At 30.9% G+C, this 22,498-nt stretch overlaps 1 protein-coding gene across 1 annotated transcript in view; it reads right to left on the bottom strand.

Annotated features, from left to right (window-relative positions):
• The window catches only part of LOC145335167 (uncharacterized), a 63,710-nt gene that overhangs the window by 9,194 nt on the left and 32,018 nt on the right, over positions 1 to 22,498 (bottom strand). The window contains exons 7-12 of the mRNA XM_080180897.1: positions 10,046 to 10,103; positions 7,596 to 7,817; positions 7,139 to 7,235; positions 4,852 to 4,973; positions 3,393 to 3,506; positions 2,289 to 2,316 (exon numbers count right to left, since the gene is read on the bottom strand). Coding sequence (XP_080037023.1) covers positions 2,289 to 2,316; positions 3,393 to 3,506; positions 4,852 to 4,973; positions 7,139 to 7,235; positions 7,596 to 7,817; positions 10,046 to 10,103 — 641 coding nt within the window. The remainder of the gene's footprint in view (positions 1 to 2,288; positions 2,317 to 3,392; positions 3,507 to 4,851; positions 4,974 to 7,138; positions 7,236 to 7,595; positions 7,818 to 10,045; positions 10,104 to 22,498) is intronic.

Here is a 22,498-nt window from a genome sequence, read left to right as displayed (position 1 = left end):
CAAGGTTCAAAACGAATAGTGTCAAAACTTTCCAACCAATAATCATGATGTACGTAAGGGGTAATTTTGCTTATCAGCGTTGGGTATGTTTATTAAATTTGTTTTTGTTGTTTCCAAGCTGGTAGTGAACAAACTTTTTAAACAATAATTTTAAACTACAAATGGGGGAATCTTGTTTTTTTGTCATTGGGAATGTAAATCAATATATCGTTCATTGTCTTATTCCTTAAGATCCCTGGGTTGAAGCTCTGAAATCAGACGATAGGACAAACAACGAAAACAGTAAAAGTGTCAAACTATGACGTCAGAAAAAATTAACAATTAACCAATGAGAGGCCGCTATATATTTTACCACAGTGAATTCTGGCTTCTTATTAGTTAATTGTTCATTTTTTCTGACGTCATAGTTCGACACTTTTACTGTTTTCCAAACAACCATTAACATTAGTGTATTTTAGACTTAATCAAAGGGTTTGATACATAACATGATACGTCTGTGTAATACAAATTAGAAATATTTCAGCATCTTTGTCTTTCTGTCCATCAGACGCTTGAAATAAGGCTTAATAATTATTTATTTTTAAAAAAATAATTATTTGTGCAACTTTCATTCATATTATAATTTTTATTAGCAGCTACCACCTCTAGGGGTACTTGAGGAAGGGGGAGGTGAATTCGATTTTTAAAAAAATAAAGAAATTTTTTGGGTTGGGGTTGACTCTCTTCCTCTTGGGAGGGTTAAAGTACCTTCCCGCAAAATAGTTATAAACCTTCCCAGGACCTATGAAAAGGTAAACTGTAAAGGAGAACCATATCGGTCCAGCGGTTAGTAAGACAGACAGACAGAAACACTCACGGAATTACAAAATCACAGACATCCTATTACTTTATTTTTAAAGGATCAATTTATCTTGGGACGATGAAGTTTTCCTACCAAAAAAGTTATAAACCAGAAGCTACCCTGTTAAGGAGAACCATATCGGTCCAGTGGTTAGTAAGACAGACACATACACGGAAAGACAGAATCACAGATATCTTGTTACTTTTATATAAGCATAACATCCACTAATAAGAAACCTTAGATAACATACATTTTTTTATTACCTAACAAACTTTTAGGAAACGTTTTGTATTTCAAAACAGGAAAAAAATATAAACAAAATTAAATAATTTTACCATTTAAGTAAAAAACTTTAAGCGTAATATATATCGTAATAACTATGTTGGTTGTTTTCCTCTAAGTGCATAGTCAAACCCTCCCCCCCTCACTTTAGTCATACCTCTATTTTGAAGAAAAAAAAATAAGTGGGTTGGGTAGTTCTCCATTTGTTTGTTTATTACTTTAAGATAAATTGGGTACTGATTGGCCCCCAATGGTTAGGGCCCTCGCAGGATGCTGTCTAAAATGGTGCAAAAAATGGGGACAAATTTCAAATTGATTTGACGGGGCTGTTTATTTACGTCACAAGTGAGGGGAAAGAAAAGGGAAGGAGGAAAGAAACCCCCTAGAAAAGAGATGGGGGTATGACGTCACACGCCAAAACAATTTGAAATTTGTCCCCATTTTTTGCACCATTTTAGACAGCATCCCTCGCAGGGGCAAGCACTAGGGGGAAAAAATATCCCCAAGCCCTTATTTTCACTTTATTGAAAAGATGAGAGGGAGAAGGTGCTCAATTGACACTTTAAGAGAAAGAACCATTAAGTTTTGCTTATACAACAGAATCCTTTTTAATTTACCAATATAACCAAGTGGCTTTCATAAAATTATAATTAATATCTTTCAAGCATCAACTAATGTATGCCCATACGTTCATGTATTTTATTGTATTGTCTCTACACAGTATCTTTGTAGGCATACATGTACAATTTACATAATTGTTTCTATAATTAAACTGTTTTTGTTATAAATTCAAATTTGTTATTGCTGCGCTACTTCTAAAAAACACCCTTGTACGCCAGTCCATCCGTCCGTCTGTAACGATATGGGGTTAAATATGATTTTTTTCGGATGCTATTTAAGATAGACGGCTGATTTTCTTGTTCCTTCTGTCTGTCGGTCATGATTCAAAGTATATTTTTTGTGTAAAGGTTTCGTGATTTTTTATATGATTAATCGAATATAATATCTTTCTGAACATCTGCTTTATTAACTAAATTTGTCCATTTTTGCATCCTAAGCTTTATGATAATGTATATTTTTATTTAAAATCCCAGCTTAAAGAAAAGCTTTGGTCCCAATAAAAAATAAAATAAAAAATGCTATATAAGAAATAATTAAAATTTACCTCTTAGTTCGACTGGTACTCGAAAAATCTAATAAAAATATTTCATTAGAAAACATTAAATATAAAAATTTATATAAATGATAAATATTAATTATAACTGTCAAGATAGTTTTTTAACAGTGAATCTATTCTACAAGTGTAGTCCTACTATTTTTTATCTCTCATAGATTGTGAATGGGGTATCGGTCCATCATTTATTCCCTTGGGTAAGAAATATTCATTCCTAAACAAAAAATTGGACAGGAATATCATTCTCATTTAAACAAAAAACTCATTTTTTATGCTAAAATGTGGTTTAATTTTGGTTTTTAATTTTCATTTATTTCCCGGCTATGATAATTTTTATCCCTGATATAAAGTTTCTTTTAATAATTAATAAAAATTCAAAAATCTTCCAAAAAAATTTGAAAATCTTCTAAAAATGACTACCTCAGGGAAATAAATGGTTACCTCCGGGAAATAAATGGGGTATTCCTGTCCAGTTTTTTGTTTAGGAATGAATATTTCTTACCCTCGTGAATAAATGATGACCTATTGGTCCATCATTTATTCCTAAACAAAAAACTGGACAGGAATATCATTCTCATTTAAACAAAAACTCATTTTTATGTTTTTAAATTTAATTTATTTCCCTGGTATAATTTTTCTATCTTTTAGTAATTGATAAAAATTATAAAATCTTCCAAAAAAAATTAAAAATCTTCTAAAATCATACCAGGGATATAAATGAGATACCAGGGAAATAAATGAGATACCAGGGAAATAAATGAATATTTACATCCACTATTTAAGGGGTTGTTTATATGGGAATGAATATTTACATCCACTATTTAAGGGGTTGTTTATATGGGAATGAATTGTTATGGATATTTCCTGAAAAGCATAGCCCAATCGGTTCAGCGGTTATTTAGATCTTAAGTTCTAGACGGAAAACAGACAGGTAAAATGACTGACGGATAGACAGACAGATATCAATCTCTTTAAAAAAACCAAACATTTAAATTAAATTAATATCTTATCTTCTTTTTAAGATCTAGAAAATTAGGCATTTACTTAGTCATTGACTATATATCAGAATTTCCCGCGTAATAATAAACTAGTCACCTGATTGGCTAGAAGAGAAAATGTTGCCAGAGTTAAATGATGGCACAGTGTTACCAGATGTTGTCTGATTAAATTGGCCAATTGCACTAGGTTTTGCTACAGTAATGATATCTCCTAGTAAAAATATCATTTTTAAATGTAATATTGTTTTGGTCTGTTGGTAATTAATCTTGATATTAATTCATTGTCATGTAGTAGATTGATAAACTTTTGTATAGCCACTTGGGTAAGCTTAAACTCGAAATTCCCCCCTAAATTGCCTGGCCTACAGGCTTCTAGGAGCGTAACCACTAGTATGTTAAAAAAGTAGCATGACTTTTTACTTTCTTTTTAATATTTCTTTATGGTACAGAGCACATTTTGTGATTTAATACTTAATGATGCTGTCATCCTTGTTTCTCCTTTTTTCCCCAACCATATTTCGAACCTTGTTAACCAAATATAAAATATTAGAAACAATATAGTTACATAAGAGAATAATTAGTAAATGTGTATGTATATCAAATAATAATTAATTATTTGAAATTCTCCTTAATAATCTCTAAAATAAATTATTAAATATCTCATATTGTGCTTAAAATATGTACATATGATCTTTCATTATATTTTGCACCTATATCTTAAAATTTATGAAAACAAGGATGACAACATCCATAAAAGCGAAGCACTGAAACAGTAGGACAAACGAACATTAACACTTGTATAGTGTCTAAACTGAATAATCAGAATATAAAAGTATAAGAGTCGAAGCAAAATTGTAAGTAAATTTGTTGAAAAACTGCTTGATACAGGATATTGTTTTTGGACATACTTACGTTTTTAGGACTTGATTATAGAGTTGCTTCGCTTATAATATTATTATTTGTTGTCCCAGGAATCAATATACCAAAAATCAGATCAAACGGATAATTAGATCACATAAAAATTGGTTGTTAAAAAAGTAGAAAATCAACATGTTTAAAATGGACATACGGACATTCTGGTAATGATTATAGAGTTGCTATGCTTTCTAAATCGTACCTAACTACTACAGGAATCATCATGCAAAGTTTAAAATCGATAGGACAATTCTAACATGCCTAAATTAACGAATAAAAGTTATCTATCTCGGACGGACGGACCGACCCTAATTATAGGAAAAACTTCGCTTTTAAAAAGTTTACTCCTAACTTAAAATGCATTTCCTTTTCTTTTGAAAACTAAAACTGAAAGGGGGATTGATTTCCCCCCCGAACCTCAAGTGCCCAATATAACCTAATCTTCCCTAAAGTAATAAACTAACAAAGTAAAACTACCTCCCATTCTTATTTTCAATTGATTTTAAAAATAAAAGAGTGGAGGTTACAGGCGGGAGTGTGGTGCTACTCCGGATACAAGCCCTCTCCATATAAGAAATGGGGGTTTTATGCTAAACAGGCACTTTGAGAGAAACAGTTGATATTCTGCTGTCTGTACATACCTTGAAGATAATATATGGCAAGTGCGGCAGGTACTAGAACACAAATTATAAGAGCAGTCAGTTTGCACCCTAGAGGGAAACTCCGTTTCCCCTCATTCTCCCCCTCTTTCAACTCATTCATCCTAAACATGAAGCGAGATCAGTTTGCAACCTAGAGTGAATCCACGCTTCCCCTCATTCTCTCCCTCTTTCAACTCACTCATCCTAAAAATATAAGAGCGGTCAGTTTAAAACCTAGAGTGAAACTCCGCTTTCTTCATTCTCTCTCTCTCTCTTTTAACTCATTCATCCTAAATACGTAAGAGCGGTCAGTTTACAACCTGGAGGCACAATCCGCTTCCCCCCATTCTCTCCCTTTTTCAGCCCATTCATTCTAAAATCCTAAAGAAAATAAAAGGATGACAACATCCATAATAGCAAGGCTCATAATTCAACAAACAAACATGAACACTTGAAGAGTGTCAAAAAGTAATTTAATGGCATGAAGAAAGTAGAATATAAACTTGTTGCAAAACAGCATAAATATAAAGAATTCTGTATAAGGACATACACTAGTTGAAGAACCAACCAATAACACGGGATTATAAAGCTTTAGGCAATACTGCAAAAACTAGTCAAATGTCCCCTTCATCCCTTAACAAATTTTGAAGAATCAAAACCACTATATATTTTCTTAAAAGCAAATCACAAATAATATTTTATATAAAATAATTAATTATGAAATATAGGATTTAGATAAACTGTAGCAAGATGTAAGTCTAAAATTACAACATAGGATAAAAATAAGCAAGCTAGTAAAACTTAATAATTAATTAATTATTTGTATAGCAAAGAAATTCTTTTCATCAATAAAGAATTATTGGCAGAGCTACTTTATAATGCTTTTATAGTGTCTTTAGTAGGTACTAGTGACCATTGAAAGTGAGAGGGGGAAAGAGACCCTTCCCCCCTAATCCAATCCTTATACTAAAGTAACAGGATGTTTGTCTGTGTGTCTGTCTGTGTATCTGTCTGTGTGTCTGTCTGTGTGTCTGTACCGAAGGATCTCGCTAATCGCTGAACCGATCGGGTTCTCCTTAACAGGGTAGTTTCTCATAAGTCCTGGGAAGGTTTATAACTATTTTCTTGGGGGGTGGGACACCCCCAACCCCCCAAAAATGAAAAATACCCCCCCCCAAAAAAAATTTTTTTTTTTTTTACGTTTTTTAAATTTTTCTTTTAAAATCTAAAATAAGAAATTGGGTTATCAAATTCGACTCCCCCCTCCTCAAGTGCCCCTAGAGGCCTCTAGGGGCGTAGCCGTTAGTTATCAATATAGTATTTAAAAGAAGAAGTAAAAAAAAATTTGGTAGAGGGTAATTTTTTCTAAAGGTGAGTACTCAAAGTCGTCAAAATTATTAAAGTTTTCTTTGGTTCAAGTACCCAAAGTCCAAAAGACCTAATTTTACTACCTTTACCTTAAAACCTTTATTCCTAATCTTTTCTTTTTTCTATGTGCTTCGCACTCTATATATATACTAGCGGCTACGCCCCCAGAGGCCTCTAGGTGTACTTGAGGAGGGGAGAGTCAAATTTGATAACCCAATTTCTAATTTTAAATTTGAAAAGAAAAATTAAAAAAAAATTCCAGTTTTTTTTTAAATCTTTTTTTGGGGGGAATTTTTTCTAGGGGCGATTTCTCTTGGTAGGGTGGTGGTACCCTCCCCCAAAATAGTTTTAAACCTTCCTGGGACCTATGAGAAGATACCCTGTTTAGGAGAACCCGATCGGTTCAGCGGTTAGTGAGATCCTTTGGTACAAACATACAAACACACAAACATTCTGTTACTTTAGTATAAGAATAGTGATTGATATCATCATTGCTCTAATGAGTATTTACATTGTCTACTAATTAATCTACAAACATGACAACAACAGGATAATTTCTAAATTAGTTTAATTAAAAAGAAATAATTGGATTGCAAAAAAAAGACCAAGGACATACACCTCTATTAGTCCAAGGACAAATTACCGATGTCAGAGATATGACATTAATAGTTTTAGTAGGGGGAATGTCTCGGCCCAAATCAGGTGCAACCAATTACAATCTAGTTAGAATGTTAGTTCTTAAGGACTACTGCATTATCTGATTCTACTTTTCAATAAACCTTCCCCAAAAAAGAGGACAAATTTTTTGGCCAGAGTGTCCTGATCGACAACGTCATATTTCCTTCTAGGAGATACTCTTACCAGCTGCTATATGTTATTATTTTCTTTATGTAATAAAAATGATGAGTCCCAAACCTACCTGTTAGTAATAGTGTTATTCTGTTGAGCTGGCAAAGGAGTTGAGTTGCCCATATTAATACCATAGAATTCAGTCAGTTCATAATCTCCACACAAACCTAGTTATTTGTTGTTAATATTGAATATAAACGCTGTTGGATATATGTGGTGAGTATACAGACGCCCCTGCTACAGATAACCAGTAATAGACTTCAAAATTAGAGAAAAAAACTTCCTTGGATCAATAAAATCTTGCCTAACAGTTTGTAAAACAACCAATTTATTGGTTGATAATACCTTACTGACATAGATACATGCATACAAATAGAAATCATGTTATTTAAATAGTAAACAGGATAATTATTATGTCAGAGTATAATAGGAAGTATGTAAGTTTATTTCCTTAATTGTCCTATCGTAGCTTAAAATTTTGCAATGTAAATAATTTGCATAAACAAATATTCCTGGAATAAACTCACCATCTTCCCCTAATCCATTTTCAGTTTCAGGGTAATTTGTGGTTGAGGCGGGTTTATATGGCACAGAGTACACATTTACAGTATTAGTCAATGTCGTCGTTGATCTTGGGTTAGGCGGAGGCGGAGCAGCGCCGCCATTTTGAATTGGAGTTGCGCCGCGTGTTGAAGGAACTGATGGTTTGCCGCTATTTTTGATCAGGTACTTCTTTTGTTGTTTCTTATCTAATAAAGAGCAATGTCTATTTTATAGATAATTTTTTATCTTATTGATTATGACAAAAAACTTATTTTTAAGCAGAAAATTATTATTAGCTTTTACAACATTAGATTTTTTATGCATGAGTTCACTGAAAAAAAACTATTGAAAGCTATTTTTAACATTTTTTGAAAATATTCATGATTTTGGATTTATCAAAACTATTTTTTTTCGCAACAACATAAGTTGAAATAAAATGATATTCATCATATCTGTTAATATAATTTGCAAGTTAATTAAAGTACGTCCAGAAAATTAAATGAAATTTTAAAAATTCATTAATATAGGCATTACATTCATGACATCATACATGGAAATATTTAAATAAGCTGAGTAAATTTCTACTAGATCTTTTATCCTGGCTAAAAATGGCAAAATTTTTTTTGTAGTACTTTATACACTAACTAGCGGCTTCACCCCTAGCCTCTAGTGGCTTTGCCATAAGGTAATTTTTAAAAAATGAAAAAAATTATGGGTTTTTTTTATTTTAGATTTAAAAGAAAATTTGTTTTTAAAACAATTTTTTTGGGGGGGTTGTTTTTTTTTGGGTGGGGGATGTTAGTCAACCCCACTATTTTAATTCTAGTTTTGAAAAGATTTTTTTTGGATGGGGAGGTGGTTATTTTCATTTATTTGGATGGTTGGGGGTGTCCCCACCCCCCCCCCCCCAAGAAAATAGTTATAAACCTTCCCGGGACCTGTGAGAAGCTACCCTGTAAAGGAGAACCCAATCGGTTCAGCGGTAAGCAAGATCCTTTGGTACAAACAGACAGACATACAGACATAGATATCTTATACATACAAAAAAGTGTTCTAAAAAATGTGAAAGATTTCTAATATTTTCTTGTTAACAAAAGAAGAAAGAGATACCTTTAGTCTAATTATCAAAATATTCTTTAAATAACTTATAAGAACAAATATGTTCAAAGTAAAAAAACAGCATTGATAAGCTGATTTATTTGGTTTAAGATTTTAAAAACTTTATTTTGGCAAGTAATCACAACATACTAGGAAAAAAAGTTTTTGATCAAAAATTATGCAGAAAGGGATGTTTCCAACCCTCCTGCAAAATTAAGGTGTCACCCCCCTATATCCCCCTGATAAAGGCCTTCAACCCTCCCTCCAACCACTATACAACCCTTAAAACAGCCAAGGTAGGTGTCCAGAATAAAGAAAGTCACACCTGCCTTGAATTTAAGAGGGGTGCAAAAAAATTCGCGCGTCAATTCACCAGTTAAAGGACGCTTTTTTGACTTTTAAGTAAGTTGACTTTGTAGGGGGGTGGATCCCTTTAGATCCCATATTCCAAAAGAACGTTAGTGTGTTTATTACACTAGTCCCCAAAGTTTTAGTAAAACGTTTTCTTATCCGATGGATTAACAACTTTGGGAACTTTTACTGAATCTTGATTGGTTGGTTCATTAAGTTGTGTGTCCAAATAATTCAAGAACTTATTGTAATCTACAGAAGTGGTAATTTGTGTGTCCTCATTGGGAATGTACATCAATTCATCGGCAATTAGCTTATCCCTTTATATCCCTGGTATGATAGATATTTGAATGTAAATTACTGACAATAAAATCTAAAATTGAAATTTTCAAATGCAGTTTTTTTACTTATTTTACTGAAATTTTTTGATATTTAGCTTTTATAATCTTTTTTTTGCGTTGCTTAATGTTAGATTAAAGACCAAAACTGATTTTAAAGTAGCTGCGCTTATAAAATACCTTAAACATTTTTCAAAAATAGTATCTCTACTATGTACGTACATCCTTTAATTTAAAGTGTACGAAAGAATTTTTTCTGCATTTCCCAAAAATTTCTTTACCAGACAACTTGTTGAAATGTATAAAAAATCAGATATATTATTTTTAAAAAAGATAAAAGTTTCATGAAATAGTTTAAAGTTAAATAAGTTACTAAGGAATTATCATAAACTTTCGTCAAAATATCATCATTATATTTGCATTTTATTGTATATAGACTTAAACATTGACGCAAATATCAAAATGTTTATAAAGTAAATGAAACTTTTAAGCAGGCGTCAACAGCCTCAGCCCCCATCAGCAGCGCGGCTTAGGGAAGCCTCAAAAATCAGCCCCGCGACTCTCATAAAATATAAAAAGATTGTACGTGCTACTACTAACACAAATAGCTTAAATATTAGCTATGCTACACACAAAAATATTTTTACCTTTTCTTCTTATTGAAGGGAATCGTCTGGTAAGTCCAAAAGGATCCACAGCAACTGCCTAAATAAATAACCGGATTATCCTCTTGTTGGTTCAAAAGGATCCACAGCAACTGTCTAAATAAAAAACCGGATTATTTCTTTGAGTTCAAAAGAATCCACAGGAACTGGATTTATAAAAAAAACTGGATTATATTCTGGTGAGTCCAAACGGATCCACTGCAACTGCCTAAATAAACAAGGATGACAACATCCATAAGTAGCAAAGCTAAAAAAATATGAATGGATATCGGGAAAAATTCATTGTCGTGTCATTCAATAATCATTAAACTTGATAAAATAGGGAAATCACAATAAAGGTACTCTTCTATTTCTATTGAAATCACAAAGCATTTAATATCACGCAACCTTATAATTATGAAAACTTAAAAATTTAGGAATCAATCTAGCACCGCAATTAATAGACAAATCTTAATAAAACTTGCCAGAAAAATGTAGAATATAAACATATTCCAGCCCTGATAATTTCAGCCGTTAATCATGAATAGGAATTAAGAAAATCACAAAAACTTGAAAATCTAGGAATCAATCTAGCACCCCAAGTAACAGACCGATCGACAAAACAATGTATAGATTAGATTGGCATATGTAATAGGAATCTTCACTAAAAATTTCAGCTGTCTATCTTGAATAGGAGCCGATAAAATCACGTTTTCCCCCATAGCGTTACGGACTGACCGTCGGATGAACTGACGGACAAAGTGAATTATAGAGTAGCTTCGCTACCAATAACAGGATTTTTTCCAGTTTGGCTTCGAAACCGATTAATTCAATGAATTAGAACCAGCTCTCTGCCTTGACTATGAATTTTCCAAGACGATTAATATAAAAATAAAAAAATCTTATAAATTTTCATTGGTGCAACCTATATTTTGATCAGATTTTCCTTCTTTTCCTTTTCTTTCTATCATTATTCAATACAGAACTTTAGTCTGTGAAAACAAAGTTATCTAAATAAATATTACCAAATATCATATTGTTATCATTACCAGGCAGGGAGGGGACAATGGGGCCTGTTCACTAGTCCCCAAAGTTTTATAGTAATATTTTCTTATTCATTGTCTTAACAACTTTAGGGACTTTTGTTGACTAAGTTGTTGATTAAGTCTACAAAAGTTTTAATCACTAATTGTAACCTACAGAAGGATAAATTTTGTGTATAATCATTAGGGATGTTGCAATTTTTGTCATATCCTTTTAGATCCCTGTATCATTAACAATCTTATATGAAAGTTTTATAAATCTCAATAAAACAAACACTATAAACCTTAACCACTTAAAAAAGAAGCAAAGCTAATCTCTTATTTTTAATTCCAGTATAATTCTATACAAAAATTTTTGGTCTCATTTAAGCATAATATATTTTTTACTGCATACAAAAGCTCAAACTATTATATTTTTAGTTTTTTGATTGATTGATTGATTAGCCATAGTTTCTTAGGGATGGGCACATTAGGACTTGACCCGCTGTCTCATGAGAGCTACTCATTATTACCTCACCCTCGCCGAGTATGGCAGGTGTCCCAAATTAAGTCACCCTAATGAATGATGCTCTCAGAGGAGCTTGGGATAAGGGTAGTACTGATATCATGTACGGGACTATTGAGTATCCAAACTTACTCAATAATTCCCTTCTAACACAACCAGGGGAAATTGCGTGATTATTATTGCGAATGAGAAATTTGAGTCAACACACAGAGAACTCGAACTTTCACCACCGTAGCTCAGTGTGTTACTGTAGTAGCAGCCGCAGTTATCAGCCGTTACTGAGTTCGGTTATTACGGCGGTGTAAACAGACATGGACAAGCTTTGTTATAGAGGAGCTGCACTTCCCTATGTTTCACCAACAACAACTAGAATATCAGTTAAGGTGTGGATTTATTGAAGGTTCACAAAGTACTAACTATAATACAACAAAATGATAGATACATGGATTGGGATAATTAATAATCAAAGTCAGAGGTTAAATATATATGTACAACAACAATAATTGGCAAAAGTTATTCCCCTCCCTGAAAGGGGTGGGGAATGGTAAGATAAATTAGAATACACACAATAGGGTTGTCAAACTATAAATACTTTACTACATGGGGGGGGGGGTTTAATTGCCCCACCTCCTTATCAAGGGAGATCACTAGGACCGCCCTTAAGATGGAAGCAAAGCTGACCTACAATTAGGGGCATCGGGTGGCGAATACCACATTACCACTAAGCCACCGCGCCCCTTTTTAGTAGTGAATATTAGTGTCTGTCTCTCCATCAGTTTTTTTTATGGTAGAACCGTTAGATTTTTTACCACTTACCCTTCCACATATAAAGATTGTACTAAAAAAGGAAATGTTATGCGCACTAAAGGGCTCTCTGAAAGCACCTACCTTATAGGTAAATGTTTGTCAGCTAGGATATGACAAGAAAAATACATTTAATATGAGAATTAACTTCCATAGCAACTAGAAACTCTTTTTTTTGCTTCCTCTCTATTTTCTTTACATCTATAATACAAAGTAGAACGATGTCTGTCTGTCCGTCTGTCTGTCCGTCTGTCTGTCCGTCTGTCTGTCCGTCTGTCTGTCCGTCTGTCCGTCTGTCTGTCCGTCTGTCTGTCCGTCTGTCTGTCTGTCCCTTAAGATCTCGGTAACCACTGAACCGATCGGATTCTACTCTTCAGGGTATCTACCTATTGGTCCTGTGGTGGTTTTAAGCTATTTTCTTGGGGGGTTGGACACCCCAAACCCCCCAAAAAAACAAAAAATCCCCCCCCCCCATTTTTTTTTTTTTTTTTTTTTTTTTTTTTGAAGGAGATTTCCATGGTCCTTTACGATTTTTGCCATAATTTTTTTTTATCACCTCTTGGGGCAAAGCCACTAGAGGCTAGGGGCGAAGCCGCTAGTGTACATATAATGTACATATAATTATATTACAGAAATAAAACTCGAATATTCTCCTTCTTTTTGTAACTTTCAATATTTTGATTATAATTTCAAACAGCTTCTCTGCCATGGACAAAATCATCTTTAGTTCAATTTATGTGAAGCATGCCATTAAGATTTATTATTAACTTTAAAATGATTTTAGAAGTGCTACTTGAAAAATTATTTTCTATGATGCTTCCTTAAAAGAAAAAAAGTTTTATGACATATTAGGCATCATAGATGGAATATATAATGAAAATATGTCTATACATGAGTCTGTAATATATTCTACCCCACTTATTGATGAAATACTAATAACTTTTACAGTACAGCTAGAGAATATGAAAATATGAACAAAATATAATTAATATTAATAGGCAAACATTAATAAAATAGAAAAGTACAAGTATATTAAAAGATATTAAAAGTTATTAATTCAGACAATTTTGTCACAAACATTAGAATCTCAGATCTTTGACGCTATGAAAGAATTAAAATATAAAGAAAGAGAAAGAAATATAAAGAAAGTGAAAGAAAGAGAAAGAAAGAGAAAGAAAGAGAAAGAAAGAGAAAGAAAGAGAAAGAAAGAGAAAGAAAGAGAAAGAAAGAGAAAGAAAGAAAAAGAAAGAGAAAGAAAGAGAAGGAAAGAGAAAGAAAGAGAAAAAAGGGAAAGAAAGAGATAGAAAGAGATAGAAAGAGAAAAAAGAGAAAAAAGAGAAAAAGAGAAAAAAGAGAAAAAAGAGAAAAAAAAAGATAGAAAGAGAAAGAAAGGTAAATAAAGAGAAAGAAAGGTAAATAAAGAGAAAGAAAGAGAAGGAAAGAGAAAGAAAGAGAAAGAAAGAGAAAGAAAGAGAAAGAAAGAGAAAGAAAGGAGAGAGAAAGAAATGGAAAGAAATATAAAGAAAGTGAAAGAAATATAAAGAAAGAGAAAAAAAGAGAAAAAAAGAGAATAAAAGAGAAAAAAGAGAAAAAAGAGAAAAAAAGAGAAAAAAAGAGAAAAAAAGAGAAAAAAAGAAAAAAAAGAGAAAAAAGAGAAAAAAGAGAAAAAAATAGATAGAAAGAGAAAAAAAGAGAAAGAAAGAGAAAAAAAGAGAAAGAAAGAGAAAGAAAGAGAAAGAAAGAGAAATTTTCTACATGTAATTTGTTAGTTCAGAGTCCCAAGATAAAATTTTTTAATATAACATTTGTATCCTGTTTTTTCTAGAAATACAGAAATGATTTTTAATTAGTGTTGAAAAAATTAATTAGAACTTATAAAGTGCATTTTTGTGACCTTATTAAATTTATTTTGGTGGTAAAGCTGCTCCATATGCCGTATTGAAGTGTAAACCAGAAAACAATCTGGTCCAAGAGGTGGAGACCCTTTACGGGATCTTAGACAACTGTTAATAATAATCATGACGGCAGCGCCTGGCCCCCTGGCCTGCATAGCCGCGGGCGCTCGGCCCTCTAGCTATAATATAACCTAACCTAACAATTGTAAAAAGAAATTGAAAATTGTAACAAAAAATTTCCCAACAACTTTTTGTTAAATCAACGGAATTATAAATCAAAAATTTATGAATTTTGCAAAAAATGGTTGAAATATTTTTGACAACTTTTAATTTCGTTTTACAAGTTTTAATTTTTATAACAATATTTTGGTAAGACTATCATAATTATTAACAGATAAATATAGTGATTTTTTAAAATTGCTTTTTTATTAATTTAAAAGAATTTTGATTATATTTTACAAAACAATTATTTAACTTTTAAAACATACCTCATGATATAAGTGTAGGAAAAAAATAACTTCCTTTTCGTACCAAAATATGTAAACTTTCTAACCAAGAACGTCCAAGGGGGGGTGGTAAAGGGGTGATTACTCCCCCCCCCCAAAAAAAAAAAAAATTTTTATTTTACCCCCCTCATGTAAAATTTACCCCTACCTTGGGGATGCCCTAGGCACCCCCAACAATTTAGGAGGGGGTAATTAACCCCCCTAAACAACTTTGGGAGGGTAAATACCACCCCCCCCCCAAAATAAAAATCCCTATAAAGAAAATGTTGGCATGCATCGCGCGCATTTTTTTTACTACGCCCCTGTTTCTAACCAATACTATGGTCGAATTATTCCTCCGCTGTTTTTCTATTAGCTAATTTGGGGAGTTTGTATCTAGATTTTCTATATCTATTATTCGAAACTAGAAAACAGCTGAGCTTGATCTTTAAATGTGTAGCCGTTGCCGTGGCCAGAGGTACAGCCACTAACCTAATACCGATCTTTAAATCAAATTGTCTGCGCGTGGCCACGGCTATATGCGATTTTTTAAATAGCAACCACTTTTTGGATTTTCAGTAAAAATATGAAAAAATAATAATAATGATAATACGGAGAAACTTCAAAAATTTAAAAATCCATGTTTTATTGGCAGCAGCACTGGCAGTGACGACGGCTACGACTACGGCCATAGCTGGTTACGGCAACGGCTACACATTTAAAGATCCAGCTATTTTGCTATTAGCTAAAACTCGAAATCAGCAGCGATCTAAAGGGATAAGACAATGGCCGATAAATTGTTTTACATCCAAAATGATGATACACAAAATTAACCAATTGTAGATTAATATAAGTCGTTGAAACGTTTGGACACTCAACTTAAAGAACCAATTAACAAAAGTTCCCAAAGTTATTAATCTAACGATTAAGAAAACGTTTGGGACTAGACTAATATAGAGCCCATTGTACTCTAACTCCCTGAGAAATCAGACTTTATTTTATTTTGCAAAGAAATTGCATTTATTAAAAAAGAAATGAACATTTTATTTGTTAGTGCTGTAATCTTACAAAACCTAATTTTTTATAAACATGCAGGGGTGTAAAGGGATAAGACAGTGGCCGATAAATTGATGTACATCCTTATGATGATACACAAAAAAAACCCTTCTGTAAATTGAAATTATTGGTTGAAACTTATGAACACTTAACTGTATGCATCAACCAATCAAAATTAACCTAAAGTTGTTATGCCAACGAATAAGAAAACGTTTTTATAAAACTTTGGGGACAAGTGTAATAAACAGCAAATTGTCCACTCTGTCTCTGATAAAAATGAAATGAACATTTTATTTGTTACATCTGTAATCTTACAAAACCTGAAGTTTTATAAACTTATCTAAATTTACAGGGATTAAAGGGATAAGACAATGGCCAATAAATTGATGTACATCCTTATGATGATACACAAAATAACCCCTTCTGTAAATTAAAATTATTGGTTAAAACGTATGAACACTTAACTGTATGCATCAACCAATCAAAATTACCCTAAAGTTGTTATGCCAACGAAAAGAAAAAGTTTTTTATAAAACTTTGGGGACAAGTGTAATAATTGTCCACTCTGTCTCTGATAAAAATGAATTCAACATTTTATTTGTTACATCTGTAATCTTACAAAACCTAAAGTTTTATAAACATATCTAAATTTACAGGGATCAAAGGGATGAGACAATGGCCAATAAATTGATGTACTGTACCCCAATGATAATACACAAAATACCCCCTTCTGTGGATTAAAATTAGTGGTTATAACGTTTGAACACTCAACTTCAAACCAATCAAAATGCACTGAAGTCCCCAAAATTGTTGAGCCAACGAATAAGAAAACGTTATTACAATAAACAGCCCATTGTCTCTCTCCCTCTGTTTGCTAGTACTATAATCTTACAAAACCTAAAGCTACATAAACATATCTAAATTGATGTACTGCGCCAATTGGATTTGCAGAAAATTGCTGCAAATTATCCAATCTATATTATTATTTAGTAGCGAAGCTAGTCTATCCCTAGTAATCTCAAAACGTGTAAGTAAGCAATTAACATTTTTTTTGGCTTACTTAAATGTGCCATTGTGCCATTTTTGTGGTAAATTACTGATAAGCCATAAAGAATACTAATTGCTTACTTATATCAGCATTCTACAACAATTTGGTCTTACTTGTGAGATAAAAGAGGGTGGAGTAAATAAATACTCAGTCATTTACAGTAAAAGTGGCTTATATAAGTTGAAGTGAAGAAAAGAAGGAGGAGTAATAATTAATCCCTTCCTTCCTGTAAGCAGTTTATGAAAAAAAGAGAAGATTTGGCTGATATAAGCCAAATAAGCAACCAATGTGATTGATTGCTTATAAGTAATTTATCCAAAAATTGCATGATTTGGTATATAAGCCAAATAAGCATTTATTGTGATTGATTGCTTGTAAGTATTTTATCAACAAATTGGATGATTTGGTATATAAGCCAAATAAGCATTTATTGTGATTGATTGCTTATAAGTAATCTATCAAAAAATTGTATGATTTGGTATATAAGCCAAATAAGCAATAAATGTGATTGATTGCTTATAAGTAATCTATCAAAAAATTGCATGATTTGGTATATAAGCCAAATAAGCATTTATTGTGATTGATTGCTTGTAAGTAATCCATCAAAAAATTGCATGATTTGGTATATAAGCCAAATAAGCATTTATTGTGATTGATTTCTTATAAGTAATCTATCAAAAAATTGCATGATTTGGTATATAAGCCAAATAAGCATTTATTGTGATTGATTACTTATAAGTAATTTGCATTTTCATTGATTGCTTATAAGTATATCAGAAGATTTGGCTGATATAAGCCAAATAAGCAACCAATGTGATTGATTGCTTATAAGTAATTTAACCAAAAATTGCATGATTTGGTATATAAGCCAAATAAGCATTTATTGTGATTGATTGCTTATAAGTAATCTATCAAAAAATTGCATGATTTGGTATATAAGCCAAATAAGCATTTATTGTGATTGATTGCTTGTAAGTAATTTATCAACAAATTGGATGATTTAGTATATAAGCCAAATAAGCATTTATTGTGATTGATTGCTTGTAAGTGATTTATGAATAAATAGCATGATTTGGTATATAAGCCAAATAAGCATTTATTGTAATTGATTGCTTGTAAGTAATTTTTCAAAAAATTGCATGATTAGGTATATAAGCCAAATAAGCAATCATTTTCATTGGTTGCTTGTAAGTAATCTATCAAAAAATTGCATGATTTGGTATATAAGCCAAATAAGCATTTATTGTGATTGATTACTTATAAGTAATTTATCAAAAAATTGCATGATTTGGTATACAAGCCAAATAAAGATTTATTGTGATTGATTGCTTTTAAGTAATCTATCAAAAAATTGCATGATTTGGTATACAAGCCAATAAAGATTTATTGTGATTGATTGCTTATAAGTAATCTATCAATAAATTGCATGATTTGGTATACAAGCCAAATAAGCATTTATTGTGATTAATTACTTAAAAGTAATTTATCAAAAAATTGGATGATTTTGTATATAAGCAAAATAAGCATTTATTGTGATTGACTGCTTGTAAGTAATTTATGAAAAAATAGCATGATTTGGTATATAAGCCAAATAAGCAATCATTTTCATTGATTGCTTATAAGTAATTTATGAAAAAATAGCATGATTTGGTATATAAGCTAAATAAGCAATCATTTTCATTGATTGCTTATAAGTAATTTATGAAAAAATTGCATGATTTGGTATATAAGCCAAATAAGCAATCATTTTCATTGATTGCTTGTAAGTAATCTATCAAAAAATTGCATGATTTGGTATATAAGCCAAATAAGCATTTATTGTGATTGATTACTTATAAGTAATTTATGAAAAAATAGCATGATTTGGTGTATAAGCCAAATAAGCAATCATTTTCATTGATTGCTTATAAGTAATTTATGAAAAAAATAGCATGATTTGGTATATAAGCCAAATAAGCATTTATTGTAATTGATTGCTTGTAAGTAATTTTTCAAAAAATTGCATGATTAGGTATATAAGCCAAATAAGCAATCATTTTCATTGGTTGCTTGTAAGTAATCTATCAAAAAATTGCATGATTTGGTATATAAGCCAAATAAGCATTTATTGTGATTGATTACTTATAAGTAATTTATCAAAAAATTGCATGATTTGGTATACAAGCCAAATAAAGATTTATTGTGATTGATTGCTTATAAGTAATCTATCAAAAAATTGCATGATTTGGTATACAAGCCAAATAAAGATTTATTGTGATTGATTGCTTATAAGTAATCTATCAATAAATTGCATGATTTGGTATACAAGCCAAATAAGCATTTATTGTGATTAATTACTTAAAAGTAATTTATCAAAAAATTGGATGATTTTGTATATAAGCAAAATAAGCATTTATTGTGATTGACTGCTTGTAAGTAATTTATGAAAAAATAGCATTATTTGGTATATAAGCCAAATAAGCAATCATTTTCATTGATTGCTTATAAGTAATTTATGAAAAAATAGCATGATTTGGTATATAAGCCAAATAAGCAATCATTTTCATTGATTGTTTATAAGTAATTTATGAAAAAATTGCATGATTTGGTATATAAGCCAAATAAGCAATCATTTTCATTGATTGCTTGTAAGTAATCTATCAAAAAATTGCATGATTTGGTATATAAGCCAAATAAGCATTTATTGTGATTGATTACTTATAAGTAATTTATGAAAAAATAGCATGATTTGGTGTATAAGCCAAATAAGCAATCATTTTCATTGATTGCTTATAAGTAATTTATGAAAAAAATAGCATGATTTGGTATATAAGCCAAATAAGCAATCATTTTCATTGATTGCTTGTAAGTAATTTATCAAAAAATTGTATAATTTAGTATAGAAGCCAAATAAGCATTTATTGTGATTGATTGCTTGTAAGTGATTTATGAAAAAATAGCATGATTTGGTATATAAGCCAAATAAGTATTTATTGTGATTGATTACTTATAAGTAATTTATCAAAAAATAGCATGATTTGGTATTTAAGCCAAATAAGCAATAATTTTCATTAATTACTTATAAGTAATTTATCAAAAAATTGCATGATTTGGTATATAAATCAAACAAGTATTTATTGTGATTGATTGCTTGTAAGTAATTTATCAAAAAATTGCATGATTTGGTATATAGGCCAAATAAGCAATAAATGTGATTGATTGCTTATAAGTAATCTATCAAAATATTGCATAATTTGGTATATAAGCCAAATAAACATTTATTGTGATTGATTGCTTATAAGTAATCTATCAAAAAATTGCATGATTTGGTAAATAAGCCAAACAAGCATTTATTGTGATTGATTGCTTATAAGTAATTTATCCAAAAATTGCATGATTTGGTATATAAGCCAAGTAAGCATTTATTGTGATTGATTGCTTGATTCTAAAATATTACATTAATTACTTCATTTGTTAAATAAGCAAGAATTTAGATTGATTGCTAATAAGTAATTTATCAATAAATAGTATTATTTGGTATACAAGGAGGGGTGTATATTCTGCACAAGATTAATTTTTTTCTCCTGCTACTAATTCTCCCTCCTTCTAGTTTTTTCCACTAAGTAGGGGGGAGGGGGGGGGGGAATGAAAAAAATATTTAAAGAACTCTATATTTCATTAATTTTTTTCCCTCTCCCACATATTTTTTTTTTTCAACAAGAAGAGGAGGAAAATGGTAAACTGTTTTTAGTTAACTTTTTTCCACCAACCATTCATTTTTTATTTTTCCCTCCCCCTTTTAGCAGAGTAGCTATGTAGAATATGCATCCCTATATATAAGCCAAACAAGCAAGAATTTTCATTGATTGCTTATAGGTAACTTATCAAAACATAGCATATTTTTGTAAATAAGACAAATAAGCAAAATTTTTCATTGTTTTCTTATAAGTAATTTATGAAAAAATAGCATGATTTGGTATGTAAAAAAAATAAGCAATAATTTTCATTTATTACTTGTAAGTAATTTATGAAAAAATTGTATGATTTGGTATATAAGCCAAATAAGCATTTATTGTGATTGATTGCTTATAAGTAATTTATCAAAAAATAGCATGATTTGGTATATAAGCCAAATAAGTAAAAGTTTTCATTGATTGCTTATAATTAATTTATCAAAAAATAGTATGATTTGTTATATGAGTCAAATATGCAAAAATTTAGATTAAATAAAAACCTTAACATTCTTTTTCCAATTTGTGGACCAACCATGCTCATGGATCTTTGATCTGTAAATTATATTTATACCCAAGGCGGGAGTGTATATTGGACTGTATTTACACAGGTAACCTAAGTTTCTTTACCATCCTTAGCTTGGTTAGCTTAAAAACTTTGGGTATTTTCATTGTATTTTGTTGGTTTCAAACAAGTAGTGCACAATTTTCAATTAATTTAATCAATAATTTCAATCTACAACAGGGGCAATTCTATTTTCAGTATGGCTTCAAAACTGATTAATGTCTGATGGATTTGAACCGGTTCTAAGTCATACTGGAAAATCATGTAACATAATATATTCTAGACAATTTTATACAAATATCAATACCAGATTTGTTAGTCCCTAAGTATTAACAAAACAAGAATCAATATTATAATTTTTCACTTTACTATCTCTGGAATGCTGTCTATATTATGATGCAATAACATTGGGGATGTATTTCCATTGAACATTGTAAAATTTGTGGTTTCACTCAGGATACCTTGTTGAGTACTAAAACCCTCCATCTCCCCTTAATAATAAAATGTTTTGAGAAAATAATTTATAATTTAATTATGGTAGGGGCTAGCTTATTATTTGTTTGTTTATTATTAGATGAGTAGAATAATTATTAAATACAAAAAATTTGATGAAAAATGTTGAAAGATGTTTTGAATTGACTTACAGACTTTTTGGTAAAGATCTCAAAGTTGCTAGGTTTCTAAGTAATATCTTCTGTTAATATTACATATATAGTTAATATTCAACTGTAAAGAGTTATTAAAAAAAGTGGTGAATGCTGGGATCTTTTACAAAGAAGCCTTGGACAAAGTAGCTTCTAGGACAAAGCAGATAGGGACAAATACTTAAAGGAACCCTGCACAAAATATACCACTTTAACTACTGAAAGACCACCATGAGTAGACCCAATACCCAAAATTTGAAGCCTCCAGCTTCAATAACAAAAAAGTTATACATGACGTAGAAAGAACATTATAAGCTTATTTATGGCAGAAACTTAGGATGCCAGTAACTGTTATCATTTTCATAATAAAAACACCCTTCTTTATATTCAAAATCATTCAAAAAAATTCAGTTTAATTTGCATTGTACTGGTAGTACTGTAATGTAAGAATGACAGCCTTTAGGATTTCCAGCCAATCAGAAGTCTAAGTCCTTGCTAAGTCCCCTGAACAACAAATCACAGCTGGTCATCTGTATTACTGACATTAGTTTCATTCTTTCCCGCTATGACTTTATGCGTACAAATGCAATTTAAACAGAATTTTTAAAAGAGATTTTGATTATGAAAAGGTATATTTTTTGTAAAAATATTATTAGTTACTGGCAGCCTAAGTTTCTGACAAAAATAAGCTTTTACTTTTG

The sequence above is a fragment of the Acartia tonsa genome, chromosome 13 (assembly GCF_053477335.1).
Source record: "Acartia tonsa isolate MP-2025a chromosome 13, ASM5347733v1, whole genome shotgun sequence".
Classification (NCBI taxonomy): domain Eukaryota; kingdom Metazoa; phylum Arthropoda; class Copepoda; order Calanoida; family Acartiidae; genus Acartia; species Acartia tonsa.
Note: the sequence above shows the minus strand (reverse complement) of the source record. Positions and strands in the feature narration are given on the sequence as shown.